The sequence below is a fragment of the Gopherus flavomarginatus genome, chromosome 4 (genome assembly GCF_025201925.1).
Source record: "Gopherus flavomarginatus isolate rGopFla2 chromosome 4, rGopFla2.mat.asm, whole genome shotgun sequence".
Taxonomy (NCBI): domain Eukaryota; kingdom Metazoa; phylum Chordata; order Testudines; family Testudinidae; genus Gopherus; species Gopherus flavomarginatus.
The window spans coordinates 200,049,502-200,070,127 of record NC_066620.1 but is presented as its reverse complement, the minus strand read 5'-3'; the positions used below and the strand labels follow the sequence as shown (position 1 = coordinate 200,070,127).

The following is a 20,626-nucleotide window of genomic DNA, read 5'->3' as shown; positions in this document are numbered from 1 at the left end:
TCTTTGAACGATTAATTGCCTCCTGCCTGAGAGTCTTAAGTGAAAGACACTGTTCTTAACTTAACCAAGTTGCAAAATAAAAAAATTAGCAGGTAGTATAAACATGTTTTTCTGTGAATAGAACTTAATTGACAACGTTGTTAAGTGTACAAAGCGGACTTGAATCCCTAGCTATATTGTTCTTGTCATGCTGGCATTAGTCAAAACTTATTTGTAAAGAAGAAAGTGATCAGTTGAAGATATGAAAGGACCATATATGTTTTATAAGAAGGCTATTAAAAATATTGAGGTTCATGTAAAAACAAAAATTAAAGGCCTCCCTCCCCTAATGAAACATATGCAGAAACAAAATTGAATTCTGATGTAGTACGAAATTTTAAATGAAGAAAAAACTAATAATATTACAAAATACAAGACTCAGCTTAATAGTTTTTCATTTCTTTTAGTTTGTGGCATCTTATATTTTGTAAGATCAACTTAAATGTGCCAAGTAATGATGAAAAGATTAGTCTTTTTTTTTTTCCTTCTCTGGGCTCCCTGTCTTGAAGTTTTTCAAGAGACATAAAATAAATTTGTGACTATAATATTGATCCATTTATCTTCAGGGGCTGTTTATTCTATGGTCCTCCTGGAACAGGTAAAACTTTGGTAGCTAGAGCTCTAGCTAATGAATGCAGTCAAGGAGACAAAAAGGTGGCTTTCTTTATGAGAAAAGGAGCAGACTGTCTCAGCAAGTGGGTTGGTGAATCTGAACGGCAACTTCGTCTCCTCTTCGATCAGGTTGGAAGATGTTCAGATACTTTTGAAATATTATTTTCCATATAATATTTTTCATTGCAATGTGTTTCATGGAGCCAAAATTGTCTTTGGATAAAAGGAAACTTTTATATAAGTTACAGTACAGGGGGCAGGATTTGCTAGAGCTTTAAATTTGGATGAAAGAGGAATGGTGATTAAATGATACTGCCTTGTATCTAAGTGTTATCAATCAGCATGTATTAAAAAACAGTATAAGAGGGAGCTTCCTGACCTGTCCAGGACTACTAGTATCATAGTTGTCGTGGTGGGTGTGGGGAGAAATCACAACAGAATGATTTGAATCATTGACCTGGCATCTGGCTGGCATATTCAGGGCATATACTATGGTAAAGATTGATTTGAGAATTGTGTTTTTGAGAGTACACTTCAGGCACTTTTTAGTATGACCAATCCTTTACTCATTCAGCTAGCGAGGATGATGGAGAGGGGAGAGATTCAGGTAAAACAGTAGAATCCAATCTCTTGCACAAATGCAACTTTCAGATATAGGTACTTAGTTTAAACAAATATAATACTGTAGAGAAATACAGTGCTTTCTATAATTAAGAGACTTAGACTTTTAATTTCTTAATGTTTTCCAGGTAAGGCCGTGAGGGGAGGAGAGACTTCAGATAATAAAAAGTGCTAGTGGAAAATCAGGAAGTACTTTTTTTACGTAGTCTGGCTTCAAAGCAAAACAAAAAATTATGCCCTTCTTCATTACCTCAAAGAGCTTGTAAAAACATTTTGCTTTTGTTTTACATTAGAAACATCAAGTCTGATCTTAAAACTTTCTATTCTTGGAGGATTTGCCATTCTTGTTAAAAATGGGAATATGGTATCATAGAAGGATGAAAGATGCAGTTTTCACAGGAGGACGTAGGGATCTTATTCGTTGTTGATATTGCTTCTCTCAGAAGTTCAGAGCTAGTGGCACTGAAACTAAAGTTTGTCTGTTGTAAAGTCACATTCCAATTCCTCCAAAGCTTTCCCTACTACTTGAGCAAGAAGAGAGAAATGTGGGCTTTGAGTGGGGATTTTCAAAAGTGATCAGCACTGTCATAACTCTGTTGCAATATTAAGCCAATGCTAAGGGCTTTTGTAAATTCCACCCTAATATATCTAATATAAAACACAAGCAAAAAAAAAAAAGAAACAAATTATGGAAGCTGTCTTCATGACTCATAGAAGGGCATTAAAGGCAAAAACAACGCTTTTTTTTCTTGCTTTGAATTTTCTCTTGAAGTTGTATTGTGTTTTTTGTTGTTTGTTTTTTTAAATGTAATGCTTAACTGTCAGTTAACTGTGTTGGAAACACTCTTGCTCAAGTAGAGACTATAAGTATATATTTTGGAAATGTTCCACTATTTGAAGAAAAAAAAGTCAAAGTACTTTTTTTTTTTTTTTTTTTTTTTTTTTACTTAAAGGCTGGCTGTAAAGCAAAACAAGAATTATTCTCTTTTCTTAGGGGAAAAAAAGGCCACATTTCTGTACATACAATGGCCGTTTCTGAACTTGTTTTTATATCTTTAGATTTATAAAGATCTACAAATCCAGCAGCAGCTAACTAAAACATGACAAGAAACTGATTGTGTTTATTACATTATAGACTCTAGGACTGGAAGGGACCTCGAGAGGTCATCGAGTCCAGTCCCCTGCCCTCATGGCAGGACCAAATACTGTCTAGACCATCCCTAATAGACTTATAAAGTAATAGAAGAATAATCTAGAGTGTCGAGTATAGGTTAAATAAATACTATGATTGCAAGAGTAATTGAGATACTGGAAATGAAGCTCAGAACCTAGCATAAGAAAATGGTTTACAGTATTAACAGAAGCAGCTTTGTATGAGAGGAAGAAATGTGTATCACAAGTTAAATGAATGTACATGGGGGTCATATTCTTGTTTTACAAGTATATATTTTAATCCCACCATGTCATTTTTTCTCTCCTGTGCGTCTTAGTCCCTTGATTTCATTGTTCTGATATTTTACCTCAGTATTACACTTTTTTCTTTGTTATGAGTATTTATTGCAATTTTATATTCTAAAAAACAAAACAATTCAAAAATAAACATTTAAAACAGTTACAAAAATGTGATCTCCTGCATTGCTCCAGGCATTGAGAATTCAGTCATCTAAAGGCAGATTGTCACATTATGAATCAGTGCCACCCTGTTTGAGATTGTTCAAGAGTGCAGGAAAACTATGGCACTGGTGCCATCTTCCTTAGGTAAAGGAAAATACAGTCTGACTTGTTTTGCTTTGGTTTAATATTACAACTTTGTTGTTAACCTTCAGATTCTCAGAGCTGGGTTTAAAAAAGCATCCCAGTGCAAGCTTTTAACATACAGCCTGTGGAAGTGTTACCAGCACATAGTGAAGAGAATTTGTTTTTACTCCATTGCAGAAGAAATTGGAATTAACAGCTAATATCCCTTCCTGTTTCTACCCACCAGGCATACTTGATGAGACCCGCTATAATCTTCTTTGATGAAATAGATGGTTTGGCCCCAGTTCGTTCTAGTAGACAAGACCAGATTCACAGGTAATGTTTTTAATATACTACTGCAGGTTATGTTTTTATTTTGGTAAATTTAAAATAGCTTTTTTGTAAAGCTTCATTTGGATTATTTCTTGGGTTAGATCCTTGCCCCTCTTCTGGCACTTTTACACCAGGTGAAAGATCCAGTGTGGTGTAAAGGGTCACTAAAAGCTCTGTTTATGACTAAGTGATGATTACTCCTGCCCATGCAATGCCTTTTCAAGACCACCTTGCAAACTCTGTCTGCAGTGATATTGGACAATGGGCAGCCCAGGGAGGACGGCATAACTTAATTTAGACAACCTTGATGGCCTGTTGTATAGGAGACCTTGATAATATTTACAAAAAATTATTTTTGAAAAATTTCTTCTAGCTCTATAGTGTCTACCCTACTTGCCCTCATGGATGGACTGGATAATAGAGGAGAAATTGTCGTAATTGGTGCTACAAACAGACTTGAATCTATAGACCCAGCACTCAGGAGACCTGGTCGTTTTGACAGGGAATTTCTTTTCAACTTGCCAGATCAAAAGGTAAAAGTTACAGAGGGATAATGTAAAAATTTCTAGAGTAAAGTAAGTAGGCATCTCTGAAGATCCACATATTTGATACAGATCTCTATCAAATAGCATTTGGTATGTTTCAGAAATGGTAACAGTTTGTCCATTGCTAGTCCTTTTGTTAGTGTGGTATTTATTTATTTGGAAACTAGAATTCTTTAGACAACTCAAAGGCACTTACTCTCTTTGCAAAATTCAGTTCATAGTACATTTAAAGTTTTAAAAATGTTTTAAAAGTCATTCAAGCAAAAAAAGGCATTTTAATGCCTCTGAGATAGGACATATGTTCTTACAACTCAAACAGCTCAACTAAATTTATTGAAATTTCTCCAAAACAATCTATAACAGCAGACTGAGCAGACCCTCTTTCCTGTTGTCTCAGGTTTGCAGAAGACTCTCTCCAGGCAAACCATAGCAACAAAGTACAAATCTTCCTCTACCTCAGACTCCTCACTGGAAGTGTCAACTTTCATCTGAGACTAAAGATGAGAAATTTCATCACAAAATAAAACATTCTGAGAGTTTAACAAGTTGATAATACACAGCAATTTGCACAGTGTTATATATCTTCAAAGTACTATGCAAACATTAACACTGGACTAACTTTCTGATTCTATTATAGTTATGGTTTCATCCATTTTGACAGAAGTAGCATGAAACTGGATGCAAAACTCAGAATTCTTGAAATCTGAAAGAGCAAATAATTGTGTTGCAGTTTGCTAGTAGTGAGGGATTTTTAAAACGGTCTCTGTCGCTCCTCTTTGGGGCTCTTGTACACGAGCATTTAATATTTTACTAAACCATTCTAAGACAGTTTCCAACTAGAATCAAAATGGAAAAATAGAAATGCCCACTAGCTAAGCAAAGAGGATTCCTCAGTTCAAAAACTGCTAGGTCCCTTGAAGTCTGTTTTCCAGCTCATAGTCTGTTGCAGTGCCCTAGTTCAGTGGCTCTCAACCTTTCCAGACTACTGTACCCTTTCAGGAATCTGATTTGTCTTGCGTACCCACAAGTTTCACCTCACTTAAGAACTACTTGCTTAAAAACACAAGTGTCACAGCACACCTATAGAAAAATTGTTTACTTTCTCATTTTACTATATAATTATAAAATAAATCAACTGGAATATAAATATTGTACTTAAATTTTACTGTATAATATGTAGAGCAGTGTAAACAAGTCATTATCTATATGAAATTTTAGTTTGTACTGACTTTGCTAGTGCTTTCTATGTAACCTGTTGTAAAACAAGACAACTATCTAGATGAGTTGTCCCCTGGAAGACCTCTGAGTACCCCTAGAGGTACACATACCCCTGGTTGAGAACCACTGCCCTAGTCAGTGTGCTCTGTGCTGTAACATAAGTACTGTAATCTCATTGAAGTGTGGAGCTGGCCCAGAGAAGAGACAAGGTAAAGCACTATGCCTCACTTTTTCAAAACCATGCAATGTACTTTTAGAAGTGAAAAATTGGAGACCTTAATTGATCTTTCTCTGGGCTGGCTTCATTCTCCACTGAAGCTCTTTGGTAGTTCTGCTCTGAGTGAGAGGCGTCATAGTGGGCTGGCGACTCATGACTTTTGGGAACTCGAGTAAAAAAGGTAAGCTTGGTGAATTAAGTTTTGAAATCCCCTCGTCACCTAGTTAGTGGGGGCTTCCATCAGCTGTTGAAGTACATAAAACCCTTTTGTTATTTGCAGATTACTTCAAAGTCATTTCAGTAACCCTAGCTGCAAACCTCCAGGCCTACAGATATGTTTGAAACTATGCATGTCTGGAATGTAATAATCCTGAGCAGTAAAATAAATAAATATTGTGTTTGTGTATCAGCATTTAACTTTTTTTAAAAAGGAAATGTATAAAAAAAAAATCAACATTTGAGCAACATTATCACTGTGAATTTAAGCGCACACACCTGCAAATTCAGAAAGGTTCCCACTGCAGTTGTAACTTGATCACATTACACTGTAAGCTGTCTGGTGAAATGACTTCATCTTTGTATGGATTTGTACAATGCCTAGCCTGGTGAAGCCCGAATGCTGATTGAGGCTGCTGAGTACTAAGATAATATAAATAGATAAATATATACACCTGTACCCCGATATAACACGAATTCTGATATAACGTGATAAAGCAGTTCTCCGGGGGGCGCGGGACTGCATGCTCCGGTGGATCAAAGCAAGTTCAGTCTAACGCGGTTTCACTTATAATGCGGTAAGATTTTTTTGGCTCCCGAGGACAGCGTTATATCGGGGTATAGGTGTATATGGGAAGAAATACACTTAGCTGTCTGCATCATAATGAAAATTGCATATGTACAAAACAGGAGTTGTAATTTGTGTGAACATATTTTTACATTTTAGTTCGAGTATTTTATATTCACAACCACATGTTGCATTAATATATTTTTGGTATTGGATTTAATGTGTAGGCTGTTAAAATCAAGTTTTAGTTGATTAGATTGGTTAAGTGTAATACTCGTGGAATTTTTCTGTAATAGTAAACTATCTTTGTAAAAGATTAAATACTGAGGCGTTTGATAATGGCAGAAAATCTTATTTGGAAGTATAGTGGTTGCTACTAAGAGAGTCGGCGCACACAAGGATTTCCTATGCCACAAAACTTCCTTTCCTCTTGAGAATTTGTGTTGTACTCTTCTACGTGTTCCTGTGACATTGTGTCAACACAATTAGGATAATTATTGACTCCCCTTGAATATGTGACCTAAGTGATTGAAATATGTTGATTTACTGTTGACTGCTGATTTTACTTGCTAATGCTGAAATACTTCTTTATCAGGCAAGAAAGCACATTTTACAAATTCATACCAGGGACTGGAACCCCAAACTGTCAGATCCTTTCTTGGGGGAGCTAGCTGAAAAATGTGTTGGTGAGTGGTATCATATTCATGTTATCACATTTAGATGCCTTTTCTTTCTATAAAACCTTTCCTTAAAACTTGTAAAGTATGTTGAACACTTGCTTCTGAAGTTCTGAACATGCATCAGATGCTTTGTTTTTTATTTATTTTTCAATTTTATTTTTATTGAAACTTTTATGCTTTCTACAACCCTTATTTGTAATCAGAAAAATCAGGCATGATTGTATCAGAGGGATTAATATACAGAATAAATACTCAGTAATAGTTTGAAGGTAATAATTCAGTAGATAATGTTTTTTCCTGACATAACCTCCAATGTCCTTTTGTAGGACTAGTGCCGACAAAAATAAAAGCACATGGGAAGCAGAATCTTTAGGTAAAGATTCCTTTAAAAACTTTACAGATGAGATTGGTTGGCACAGTTTTCCTGCCTTATATGTGGACAAAAATAAATTTCAGTAGCTTTTACTGAATCTCTGCCATGCTCTCTTCAGACAAAGACTCGCAAACTAACCACTGGTCTTAAAGCTAAGATATATCCCCCAGAGTCTACTACTGCATAATATGCCCATGTGGCAGGCATAGGGCAAAAAACTTTCTGTCCGCTAGACTCAGGCACCATGAATATCTTAAATATACCATTGGAGCACTCAGAGACCTGCTGTACTGAATGGGAGGATGGTTGTTCAAGCCAGCTGCTTAAAAGCAGGACAGAAATAAAAACAAATGTTCATGTAGTGAGATTTTTAACCGGGGGAAATAACCCTAAAATACACACCACAACCTCCTCACAACAATTTGTCGTATAAAGATATATCCTCTGTCAACCATCTGCTCGGGCAAGCGTTGAAGTTCTCAGAACAAGGATAATCTCAGATAACTGTTCATTGGGATCCATCATCAAAGAAAAAAGAAATTAAAATTGAGCATCAGTCCATTCAGTCAGCTACTGTACATCCGAATTATCCTCTTCATCCACAGGGACAACCATCTTCGAAGCAGCATCCCTCCGCTTTTGATCCACAAAGACCTCAACATCTTCTGGTGAGGAGAAAATATAACTATCCAGCAAACTCCAATTTAAGCTTTGCCGGGTATAAGACAGCATGTGCCAAACTCATTTAATGTAAATTCTGCTTGACTTTTTCAAAGGCCTGGTGCCACTTAATGGGAGAGGGGGGTTATCTGGGATAAAATCCAATTTTGTTCCTTTGAAAGTTCACCATATTTCTGTCCACCTTGAGAATACAATTACATATTTTAAGATGTTCAGACTACAAGGACAGCCTTTTGTAGGTTTTACTGCAAGACATTCCTTGTGCTGAAGTAAAACCAGTTGGTTCTGGGGGAAAATTTGTTAATTTTCCAGAATAAGAAATATCCCCAGAATCTGGTGTGTCTGGTTCTTGCACCATTCTAATATTGTGCACTTGAATTTCTCCTTTCTGTATCCTGGAGCTTTAATGTCTTCCAGCATTTCCAAGATCAGAACATTGTGTCTACTATAGTCTCTACATCGGTCACAATAAGTCTAGTTTGTCTCACTTGCCCTGAGATTGCCTCATCATTTTTGTTCATGATGTCACGAACATCTAACCTTTTATTCAGGCTTTCTAGATTCTTTGGAGCCATGTGAACCTGCGTTTTGGTCCTCTTTTCACACTGATGCAGTAGCTATTAGTCTGCTCTTGTTCCCAAGAGTGGACAAAGTTTTAACAAAACAAAACAAAACCCCAGCCGCCACCACCACCACCCAGTCTAGACTCAACAGGCTTTTTGTACAGCATTTTTACCTTTACCCTGTTTAGCGAACATGGCAACGCCTAAAAATACCTGAATCTTAATGAAGAAAACTACCGAAATGCTACAAATATAACTGACCTCTACTGAGAAGCAGTCATGAGAGCGGATAGCTTGCTTGTTGATGTATCCTTCCCATACAACTTCATTTTTAAACAAATGACAGGGCTTATTTAATGGTTAAAAAAATAAGACAAACACAACCAGGACTTGTAGGGCAATAGCAGGTTGTTTCCTAAGGCTGGATTTTTGTCACAACTCTCATGGATTTCATGAGTTGATGTCTTAAAAATGACGTGTGCCATTTGGAGACTTTTGTATCTGGGTTTGTTAAATAGTTGAAAAAAACTTCTTGGAGTGGCTTGAAGGCTGCACTATTAAGCCGTGGGCTGCCTGTGAGATTAATAGGGTGCAGCAGCTCAGGGAGAGAACTGAAGTGATGTAAAAGGCCAGACCTTTGGAGTTTTAGTGGGAATTTTAAATTCCCAAAGTGGCCACAAGATGGGAAACTGAAAAAGCCATGAGCACAGGAAAAACGTATGGTCTTCCTGCAGTTTGTGTGTGTGTGTCTGTGTGTGTGTCTGTGTGTGTTAGAGATGGGTGCAAACCAGCCTAAAGTTTGTGACTTTTGCCTGTTTCTTGTACATATTTTTGTTTTGAATATTTACCTTCTAGGTAAATGGGTACTCAGTTGTCTTGTTAATTCAATCTTTTAGAAAGCAAACCATATTAGCAACAGCGAAGTTGTGAACTCTTCCATCACCGTCTCTGTTTAATCAGGTATATCCTTTCAAAATCTAGGTAGGCCATTTAAATAATATTAAACAAGATTTTTAAAGAAATTCAGCACTGAGTCAAGACACTTCTTAGAAATATTCTATTTCATGTTCATTATCATAATTAAGCAACTTACAAGAAAAAGAGTTAATTTGTTACTAATTGGTTCTTCTTCTCCAATCTTAATACAGTGATGGAGAGAGATAACTGTTTGGGGTTTTTTCACCCCACTGTTGTGAGAAAGCTATGGTGGTATCTTTCACTTCAATCTCATACCGAGTTCTGTGCTGGCATGCTTCTTGTGCAGTGTGCCACAGAATTTGGACCATGATGCTTATGATGACGTTAGGCCAAAATCTTGACCTTATTTGACAAGAAGATCCTACCATTGTCTTGTCATAGAAATAGTTATAACTGTTTTTTGGGGAGGGCATTGGAGAGGAGAGAGTTTGAGGAGAAATCAGTTCCCAAGAGAAAAAACAGGGAAAGATGACTAGCAAGTTTCTGTAAAAGTCTGATGCATGTTTTGTAGTAGGCGGTATGGGAGCCTGCTTCCTTACTGTATTTCTCCCTGAAAGTTGTGCCCAAAACAAAAAAACGCTTCTTTGGTACAATCTGGTGGTGGTGGTAGGGAGCACAGAATGGACTATTTTAGTTTTGTTCTATCACAAGGAAAGCCAGTGATTATGCCCACCCCAAATTCAGAATTATCTCCTAGATTTTTAAAAAGCAGAAGGAAATGCATTAAAATTTAGTTTTATTACTATAGTGACAATTGGGGATAAAATGAGGTCCTTCAAGGTTAGAGTGAAAAACCATGCTTCCTATTCAGCCTTGGCAACTTACTTGTGTTCTTACATCTTCTGGGCATGGCATGTATTTGCTTAATACTAAAAAACCTATAATGTTCTGCAAGATATTTTCTTGCAGTTGTCTTGTCAGTCACTTAAATGAGTATACAAGTATGCACAAGAGAATCCTTCAGGAAAAGATGAATTATTACTCTTCAAATGCAGTTGCTTCTGAGAAATAGGGAAATAGAACTGGAGACTAATTGTATATCTGATCACCTGAGAATTTAATTTTCAAAAGAGGCCATAGGCAATTATTTCCTAATTTGGAATTCCATGGAGATGTACAAACTGTGATAAAAAAGACTGTTTGTAAGGAGTATTATAACATTATTAATAGAAGAACTGGAAAGGACATAGCTTTAGATTGCTGAGTCTTAATTTGTTTCAGAGATGCTTAAACAGGATTTTTATGATAATAGGGAGATTAGAGGAGCAATATAACCCTAATGCATGTTTGACCTTAACAATTTTGATTTAGCTTTCCCCAAACTCATTTGTTCAGTCTATTGTGCTGTTCTGTCAGCAAATGGACCATTGTGAACTGGTAAAATAATACACAAAGTTAAAAAGGCAAAGCGGCCTTTAGTGTATAACACAAATTCTAATTTACCCAGTACAAGTGAGTGCCCTCACCCTGCAGGTAGATTGCCACATGTTAGGGTCTGTCAACATGGATTTAATTGTAAAATTGGGGCCTTAGTACTTGAACAATGAATTCTAATCAGAAGCCACCTAAAGTTATTTAACTGTAAGAAAATAAATGACGGATTTATCCTCTAACAAAATGAGGGCAATAAGATTGCTTCTATCTAATCTGTTTGATTTCACTTGAGCTATGGCTTATTAATGTGAAATGGAAGATAGTTTTTAATTTAATCTGGTACTCAACTATTGTGATTATTTACACAGTTATAACTTTTTACCATTTTACTAGCCATTTTTCCAAAATGGAAAAAGTTTATTCAAAAAAGTTTTGTGTATGGAATCCAATATTTATGGTAATGTTCTGACTATAATCACATACTTGGACTCACATTCAAATCTTTATGGAAAAGTCCTATAGAATTTAATGGGACACCATCAGCTTAAAACCACATTTTCATCTTAAAAATGTTTACCTACTTTTATTACTAGCCCTTAAAATTAATATGACTAAAAAATTAGAAAACGGGGAGAGATTCTTAGTCATCCCCCAGTTTGTTTACTATGTGCATCTGTCAACAGTTTGTATTGTCATATTTATTTTTTTGTTGGTGGTGCAGGCCTGGTAAATGGGGGTTTACCAGAGGCAGTAATAGACCTGAAACAAAGTGAGTGGGCTGGTGTGTGCACAGTAAGAGAGGAACAAGGCAGGAAGGCAAGCATAAACAACTTCAGTGGTGAGGGTTTTGTGCCTGCCGGCAGACCTTCCTAAAACATAAAGAGGAGCAGGGAAACTATGAATTTTTTTCCTAAAAAGTGGTCTAAAAAAGTTTGATATACAATTTTAAAGGATGCTTGGCCAATTTTTTAAAAATTGTGAATAGATTCTATAAAAAGGAGTAGAATTTAATACATTATATCGCTGTTAATTGTATCATTCTGTATGCTGGGTTAAAAACACTATAAAATTTTTCTATTAGAGAATAATCTTGTAATTGGTTTAAAAATTGCTTTTCCGTACTTCAGCAGCAGTGAAACAAAATGCACCAAAATAGATACATCTGTTGTTATGAAGGATAGACGTATACCAGTATAAGAAATCCAATTGTTTTAGTCCTGAAAGCAGCAAAACTATCAATTAGTAACACAAAAGACTATTTAAAAGTTTTAGGCCTATATAATACAGTTGCATGTATGGCTCTAAATAATGATGATTAAGCAACTATAGGTTCTAAACAGAAAATAGAATGAATAAAAAACACTACAACAGCATAGTAGATTTTCTGCTACCTTTCACCATACAACTAGAGTTATAAAATTAAAAAGACAGAGAGAGAGAGTGTTGTGCTTGTCAGTAATACCTTAGTTTCTTTTAGCAGCTATGAAGAACGAATTAGGTGAGGGAATTTTCCTGTCTACTTATATGCTCTGATTAAATATTTTTCCTTAATATCCTCCATTTTCTCAGATGCTTCGTGGATATATGTACTTAGTCCCTAAAATTCATCTGGACCATTTGCTGCTTTAAAAAAAAAAATCACAATTTGTACATAGGCATCCCTATAACTTTTTACAATTCTGTTTCACACAATTACAGTTGCAACTGATGCATTCATGTATAAAACAAAGACTATAAAGAAGAAAAGGAGTAGAGATGACACAGGGCTGGGGGGAAGCTATAATACATTCTATAATAAAATCTTGGAAAATATTGATATTGACATGATATGAATTTCTTGCCATATCACATTGCTGTATAGGAATACCAGTGGATGCTATTTTGTATTTGCATTTGCCTTTCTTCCATAGGCTATCCACAGTTATCTTTTTTTCTGGTGATCTTTGAGAGTAGTCCAGATAATGGTATCATTGTTTTTTAATAAGAGTTTAACATTTTGCTTCTTAAGCTGTAATCAGTTCCTGGGTTAATTTGCACTGGAACAGTACCTGTTCACTGGATGCAGTGTGAAAGAGTCTGTGACAATGAAGTGCAACTGGCTGCTCTTTTACCTTCAAGCTTGTTTTTACATATGCAAAAGGTTGGTGCTTCTTTATAGAACATATGTATGTTTGTTTTTTTGTACACTAGGGTACTGTGGAGCTGATATAAAAGCACTTTGCACTGAGGCTGCCTTGATTGCCTTGCGACGGCGCTATCCTCAGATTTACGCAAGCAGTCAGAAACTGCAGCTTGATGTTTCTTCAATAGTTCTCAGCGCACAAGACTTTTACCATGCAATGCAGAATATTGTGCCTGCTTCCCAACGTGCCGTGATGTCTTCAGGACATGCACTATCCCTTGTCATAAGGCCACTGCTGGAAAGAACCTTCAATAATCTCCTGGTGGTTTTACACAAAGTATTTCCTCATGCCGAATATAGTCAAGGTGACAAAAGAGAAGGTACTTAGTTTTTTTTATTTTTATTTTTATTTATTTTTTTTGCTCTTAACTATTCTGTTGTAGGTTGGAAAAAATTCAGCATCCTTATCCTACTCCTAGCCTGAAATGTAATGAATCAAGTTGGCACCAATTTATGCCAGAACTGACTTTGATTTGCTTATTTTACTTGGACATATAATTAATTGTAATAATAATAATAATAATTGTAATTTATTAATGTAATGCTGTAGTGTCTAGAAGCCCCAGTCAAGAACCAGAATCTTATTGTGCTAGGTGTTGTAAAAACGCAGAACAAAAAGATAACCCCTGCCTCAAAGGCCTTACAATCGAAGTTAAGACGAGGTGATAGATGGAGACAGACAATGAAATGCTGTTGGTCAGCGTGATTGGGAGCGGTATGGACACAGCAGTGGCTTGTCCAGTTTTTTGTGGGCATCACGGCAAAAGAGAGTTGTAAAGAGGGATTTGAAGGAGGATCATGAGGTAGCTTAGCCGACGTTTATGAGGAGCTTCTCCCAAGCACGATGGGTAGCCTGTGAGAAGGCATGGTAGTGCTTGTTTGAAAATTTAGCAAGTGGTTGATGGAGGCTGGCATCATGGGCTGATTAGAGGTGGGAGTTAACATTTTGTTAGCAAATGGGAGATCATGATTTATCCCCCAACCTACCCATTAAGGGCCTGGAAAGTGAAGACAAATAACCCTTTTTTCTTCCAGTGCTTGCTTGTGTCCATTGTAATGTAGATGTGTGCTTGCCCTATGCACCACCACCGGAAATATTTTCCTTCAGTGGTATCCAGCGGGTCGGCTCTGGTGCCCCTTGGAGTTGCACTGGCACTGGTCGGCACTGTTGCAATTTGGTCTCCAGGAAAGAATCTTCAGAAACTGACAGGGAGGCGGAGTCATACATCTTTGTCAGGAACCGGCACCATAACTCCAGCTGGCACTACCCAACCATAGACCCAAGCCAAGGCATCTCACCCTTGGCTTGGCCTCCAGGACAGTGGCAGATACTAGTGTAGTGGCCTTTCTAGAACCCCTGGGCTTTTCCTCCGATGCAAGGATCACATTCCAGAAGATCATACTCTGTGGTGTCAGAGTCCAGAACACCTCCACCACTCCTCTTGGAGTGGGATCCAGGCTCTGGTACCAAGATGCCAAATATCAACACCCGACACCACGCAACCTGTCTAGTGCCAAGGTTGAAGAACAGTGTCCTCTGCCTGTACAAGTGTCGTCCTCGCTGGATGAGGCTGTTGCGGGAGCAGAGATAACACCATCCCAGGACGATTATAAGTCGCATCAATAGCTCCTCAAGAAAGTGGCTCAAAACCTGGGTATTGAGGTGGAGGAGAACAGGGAGTCCTCCCATGCCCTGGTGGACGTTCAAGAGTGGCATTGTACTAAACAATGCTATTATGGACCCCATACTGACATTATGGCATACCCCGGCATCCCTCCAGCCAACGGCAAAGAAAATGGAAAAGAAATAATTTGTCTTGGCTAAGGGGTGTGAATTCCTTTATACACATCTACCACAACCTTTGGTGGTGTCGGCAGCCAATAAGTGGGGAACGACAGCGTCAGCAGGTGCCAAGGCCAAGGATGCCAAAAAAATTAGACCTCTTCAGCAAAAAAAAAGTCTATTCAACAGGTGGCCTTCAGCTCAGGATTGCAAATCAGCAATCCTGAGCAGGTATAATTTTAACTCCTGGGACTCTGTTGAAATTTAAGGAGCTACTATGACAGGAGTCCAGGCAAGAATTTGCTGCTCTCATGGAAGAAGGCAAATCTGTGGCAGGGTTGTCCCTGCAAGCAGCCTTGGATGCCGTGGACGCTGCAGCTTGATCCATGGCCTCAGTGGTGGCAATGCGAAGCTCTGGGCTTCAGTCCTCGGACCTACAGTGTGAGGTTCAACAGTCATCACAGGACCTTGCTTTCGAGGGTATGTCACTCTTTTCTGAACAGACTGACTCCAAGCTACACAGTCTAAAGGACTCAAGGGCCATCCTGAAGTCTTTAGGGCTTTATACATGACACCCTTGAGGAAACATGATGATATGCCTCAGTTGGCTCCTCTTTTCTTCCCAACACCCACTTGGCAAGACTACAGTAGGAGCAGAGGCTTTAGGAGAAGACCTCTGCACCAATCCTGGTCCGCACCTGTCTTCTCCCTTCCCCCGACACTCTGCAGGATCTGAGCAGGCCTTTCAATGAGACACTCAAGGATAACTTACAAGGACAGAACTGGGATCCAGCTTCACTAGTTTTTGTGGACCATTTATCCCATTTCTATCAGGCATGGGCCCGTATTACCTCAGATTTCTGGGTGCTATGCATGATAGCACTGGGATACAACATTCAGTTTAGTTGTCCGCATCCCCATCTCTCTTTAGAGACTCTTCTGTTCCCATTATTTCCTAATTTTGAAAGCCAACAGCGATTTCAGGCCGAGTCCAGACCTGTGAATGGTCAATAGATTCATGAAGAAGCTAAAGTTCCTCGTGGTCTCCTTAGTTTCCATCATCCTCTCCCTGGAACCAGGGGACTGATACACTGCCCATGATTTGAAGGACGCTTACTTCCATATTTCAATCTTTCAGGGATACAGAAAGTTCCTCAGGTTCGCCGTCTTGAGGAGAGGGGGTTCAGGTGTACCCTTATTTCAGTGGCTGGTCAAAGGTCAGACCAAGGTTCAGGTGGAGTCCAACATAAAGTTAATACAGTCAACTTTCCAGGATTTAGGTCTGCTAATAAATATGAGAGAAGTCTACTCTCTCCTGTGTTCAAAAGATAGAGTTCATTAGTTGATCTGTGACTCAGTTCAAACAAGAGCCTTCATCCCAGAAGCACATTTCCAAGCAATAGGGATGCTTATAGAGAGCCTCAGAAATCACTCCATTACCACAGCAAGAAACTGCTTGAAGCTCTTGGGCCACATGACATTATGCACAGGATGAAGTTCAGTAAAGATAAATGCAAAGTGCTCCACTTAGGAAGGAACAATCAGTTTCACACATACAGAATGGGAGGAGACTGTCTAGGAAGGAGTATGGCAGAAAGAGATCTAGGGGTCATAGTGGACCACAGGCTTAATATGAGTCAACAGTGTGATACTGTTGCAAAAAAAGCAAATGTGATTCTGGGATGCATTAACAGGTGTGTTGTAAACAAGACACGAGAAGTCATTCTTCCGCTTTACTCTGCACTGGTTAGGCCTCAGCTGGAGTATTGTGTCCAGTTCTGGGCACCGCATTTCAAGAAAGATGTGGAGAAACTGGAGAGGGTCCAGAGAAGAGCAACGAGAATGATTAAAGGTCTTGAGAACATGACCTATGAAGGAAGGCTGAAGGAATTGGGTTTGTTTAGTTTGGAAAAGAGAAGACTGAGAGGGGACATGATAGCAGTTTTCAGGTATCTAAAAGGGTGTCCTCAGGAGGAGGGAGAAAACTTGTTCACCTTAGCCTCCAATGATAGAACAAGAAGCAATGGGCTTAAACTGCAGCAAGGGCGATTTAGGTTGGACATTAGGAAAAAGTTCCTAACTGTCAGGGTAGTTAAACACTGGAATAGATTGCCTAGGGAAGTTGTGGAATCTCCATCTCTGGAGATATTTAAGAGTAGGTTAGATAAATGTCTATTAGGGATGGTCTAGACAGTATTTGGTCCTGCCATGAGGGCAGAGGACTGGACTTGATGACCTCTCGAGGTCCCTTCCAGTCTATGAGTCTATGCAGCTACGTGATGCAGCATGCAAGACTTAGGTTCAGACCTCTCCAGCTGTGGATGGCATCTGTATACTCACCAAGCTGACACCACTTAAACACAATCATCACAGTTCTCTCATCAGTGATTGCCTCCTTCCATTGGTGGCTAGATCTGCTGGCAGTGTGTGTAGGAGTTCCATTCTCAAGACCTCAAACATCAGTGTCTCCTGTCACAGTCACTTCGTCGATGGTCTGGGGATGGGGGCTCACTTGAGGTCCCTCAGAACTCAGAGCCTCTGATCTATGGAAGAGTTCTTGTTACACATCAATGCCAGGGAGCTCAGGGCGATTTGCTGGACCTGCCAGGCATTCCAACCCCAGGTGGCATGCAGGTGTGTGTCAGTTCTCACAAACTACACAACAGTGATGTTTTATATCAACGGGCAGGGAGGAGTGAGGTCCTTTCACCTGTGCCAGGAAACACTTAGCTTGTGGGAATTCTGCATAGCCCACTCGATCCACCTCGAGGCCTCTTATTTGCTGGAATCACAGAACGAGCTAGCGGATCACATCAGCATATTGTTCTCCAACCACAAGCGGTCCATCCATCCATATGTTGTGAAAGCCATTTTCCAGAAGTGGGGTAATTGCCAGATAGATCTGTTTGCGATGAAGCACAACAGGAAGTGTCTTCAGTTCTGTTCCTTCCTAGGTCAGAGCCCTGGGTCTCATGCAGATGACTTCCTCCTTCCTTGGATGGGTCATCTCTTCTATGCCTTTCCTCTCATACACAAGGTTTTGCTGAGGACCAAGCATGAGTCATCCTGATAGTCCTGGCTTGACCCTACTAGCACTATTTCATCACATTCCTAGACCCTTGGTGTAAACACCAATCTGTCTACCTCCATTTCCAGACCTGATCTCCCAGGACCATGGCCATCTGCGTCATCTGAACCTTGAGTCCCTCACAGCCTGGAAACTCCATGGCTGAACCCCTCAGAGGTAACATGTTCTGCAGTTCATGAGATGCTTTTAGGGTGCAGAAGACCCCCCACTGGAGCCACTTACCTGACAAAGTGGAAAAGGTTCTCGATCTGGTCTACACAGAGGTGTCTCACCTACACAATCAACAGCACCATTAATTCTAGACTATTTACTCCACCTGAAACAATATGAGCTAAACGTGTCCTCTGTTAGGGTCCATCTGGATGCAATCTTGGCTTTTCACGCATGGGTGAACGGCCATTCTGTGTTCTCAAACTCCATCTGTAGTTGGTTCTTAAGGGTATTGAGAGATTGTACCCTTTGTTATGGCAACCAATCCCTCCCTGGAATTTCAGCCTTGTATTGTCAAGACTGACAGGACCTCCATTTGAAACATTGGCAACATGTTCTCTGCTCTTCCTATCCTGCAATGTGGCCTTCCTGATGGCCATTACTTCTGCCAGAAGGGTCTCAGAGATCCTGGCTCTCACTTTAGAACCACGTTACACGATATTCTTCAAGGAGAAGGTCCAATTGCTTCCACATCCAGCCTTCCTTCCAAAGGTGGTTTCACAGTTCCATAGTAACCAGGATATCTTCCTGCTGGTCTTCTATCCGAAACCACATGCCAACAGAGAGGATCAGAGGCTCCACTTGCTAGGCGTCAGATGTGCACTAGCTTTCTACATAGAAAGGACTAAATCATTTTGGAAATCTACTCAACTATTTGTGGCCATTGCATACAGGGTGGTGAAAGGTCTTCCAATCTCAGCGCAGAGAATTTCATCATGGATCACTTCCTGTATCCACACATCCTAGGATCTGTCAAAGGTTCATGCCCTGACACCATGTTCTACAAGGGCCCAAGCATCTTCGGCAGCATCTGTGGCACAAGTGCTTATGCAGGACATTTATAAAGCGGCAAAGTGGTCATCATTTCATACTTTCACATCTCACTCTGCCATTGCCCAACAGGCTAGAGACGATGCTAGATTTGGCCAAGCAGTATTACAATCAGCTTGCCAATAAACTCTGAACCTTCCACCTGTACAGCTGCTTGGGAGTCATCTACATTGGAATAGACATGAGCAAGCACTTGAAGAAAAAATGGTACTAACCTTCTGTAACTGTTGTTCTTCAAGATATGTTGCTTATATCCATTCCAACCCCCTCTACCCTGCTCTGCCAGAGTTAGCTGGCAAGAAAGGGAGGCTGCAGGTAAGTGGGATCCTTTATATCAGCTCTATGAGCGCGTGACCCCAGGGAGCATCAGAGCTGACCTGACGGATACCCCTTGAGGAAGAGCTTTCCAGCGGCAGTGCTTGTGGCAGGAGCACGCCTACATTGGAATGGACATGAGCAACACATATCGAAGAATAGTAGTTACAGAAGGTAACTGGGTTTTTTAATGCGTTAGAAAAGGTGGAGCCAGTGGAAGGATTCAAAGAAAAGGGTGATAAGGTCAAAATGACAGGCTAGGAAAATGAACTTTGCAGCGGGATTTTGAATGGCTGTGAGTTGGGCAAACAGCATTTTGAATAGATGTGAGTGGTTGCATTTGTCAAGGCCAGAGAAAAGGATGTTTCAGTAACAGACACAAGATGATGAACACCTGCACAAGAATTTTAGCTGTGTGCATGTATAGGATAGGGCATGTCTTAGAGATGTTGTGGAGAGAGAGGGTATGGCTACACTTGCAGCTGTACAGCACTGCTGCGGCAGCGCTTTGAAGTATGAATGTGGTCGCAGCGCCAGCGCTGGAAGAGAGCTCTCCCAGCGCTGCAGGTACTCCACCTCCCCATGGGGATTAGCTTACAGTGCTGGGAGCCATGCTCCCAGCGCTGGGGCACTGTTTACACTGGTGCTTTACAGCACTGTAACTTGCTGCGCTCAGGGGTGTGTTTTTTTCACACCCCTAAGCGAGAAAGTTGCAGCACTGTAAAGCGCCAGGGGAGCCAGGCCAGGGCCTTCAAGATTTAAACAGACAGGATATGAGGATCTAGAGAGGTCTGAGTCGAAGATGAATCCAGGTTATGGGCCTGAATGATGGAGAGTATGGTGTTGCTGTTCATAGTAATTTAGAAAGGAGGTCAGAGAATAAGGGGGATGGCGTAGGTGGGGGAAGATTAGGAGTTCTGTTTAATCTATGTTGAACTTGAACTGACGTGATATCCACAAGGAAATGCCAGAGAAACAGGCTGAGATTTTAGTTTGGACAGAAGGAGACATATCTGGAGTAGAGCGAGAGAGAGAGAGAGTAGATGAATTTGTGTTTGCAAATGAGATTACTATTGAGGGGATGGGATAAGGCTATATCAAAGCAACTCTGGCAACTCCTGGCCCTGGTGCTGAGTCTCTGCTGTCTGGGAAGGGATATACTGCTAAGAGGTAGAGCTCCCCAGTCATGCTTCCCATTGTTGGCGAAGGAGTGAGTCCAGGCTGCAAAGAAGGGTCTGTGGCAGTGCCTGGTCGAGTGCTTAGTTATGTTTAAGCAATGACCCAGGTCATTTCTTGGGAAGTTAGTTACTGGCAGGAGTAGTTGAGAATTTCAGCCCTTCTTCTTTGCTTACTTTAACATATGCTTAGTACTTTTTAGTGTTAGTACAGAATCTGAAAAGGCTCATGGTAATATATTTACACTTTATGAATGGATATGGATAAACCAAGATACAGAGAAGTA

General features: G+C 39.8%; 1 protein-coding gene across 2 annotated transcripts in view; it reads left to right on the top strand.

The window, feature by feature from the left end:
* Window positions 1-20,626, top strand: part of ATAD2B (ATPase family AAA domain containing 2B) — a 162,276-nt gene that overhangs the window by 59,236 nt on the left and 82,414 nt on the right. For both annotated transcript variants that reach the window (XM_050950617.1, XM_050950616.1), the window contains exons 12-16: window positions 606-780; window positions 3,257-3,345; window positions 3,716-3,875; window positions 6,702-6,792; window positions 12,946-13,257. In XM_050950617.1, the coding sequence (XP_050806574.1) occupies window positions 606-780; window positions 3,257-3,345; window positions 3,716-3,875; window positions 6,702-6,792; window positions 12,946-13,257 (827 nt within the window). The remainder of the gene's footprint in view (window positions 1-605; window positions 781-3,256; window positions 3,346-3,715; window positions 3,876-6,701; window positions 6,793-12,945; window positions 13,258-20,626) is intronic.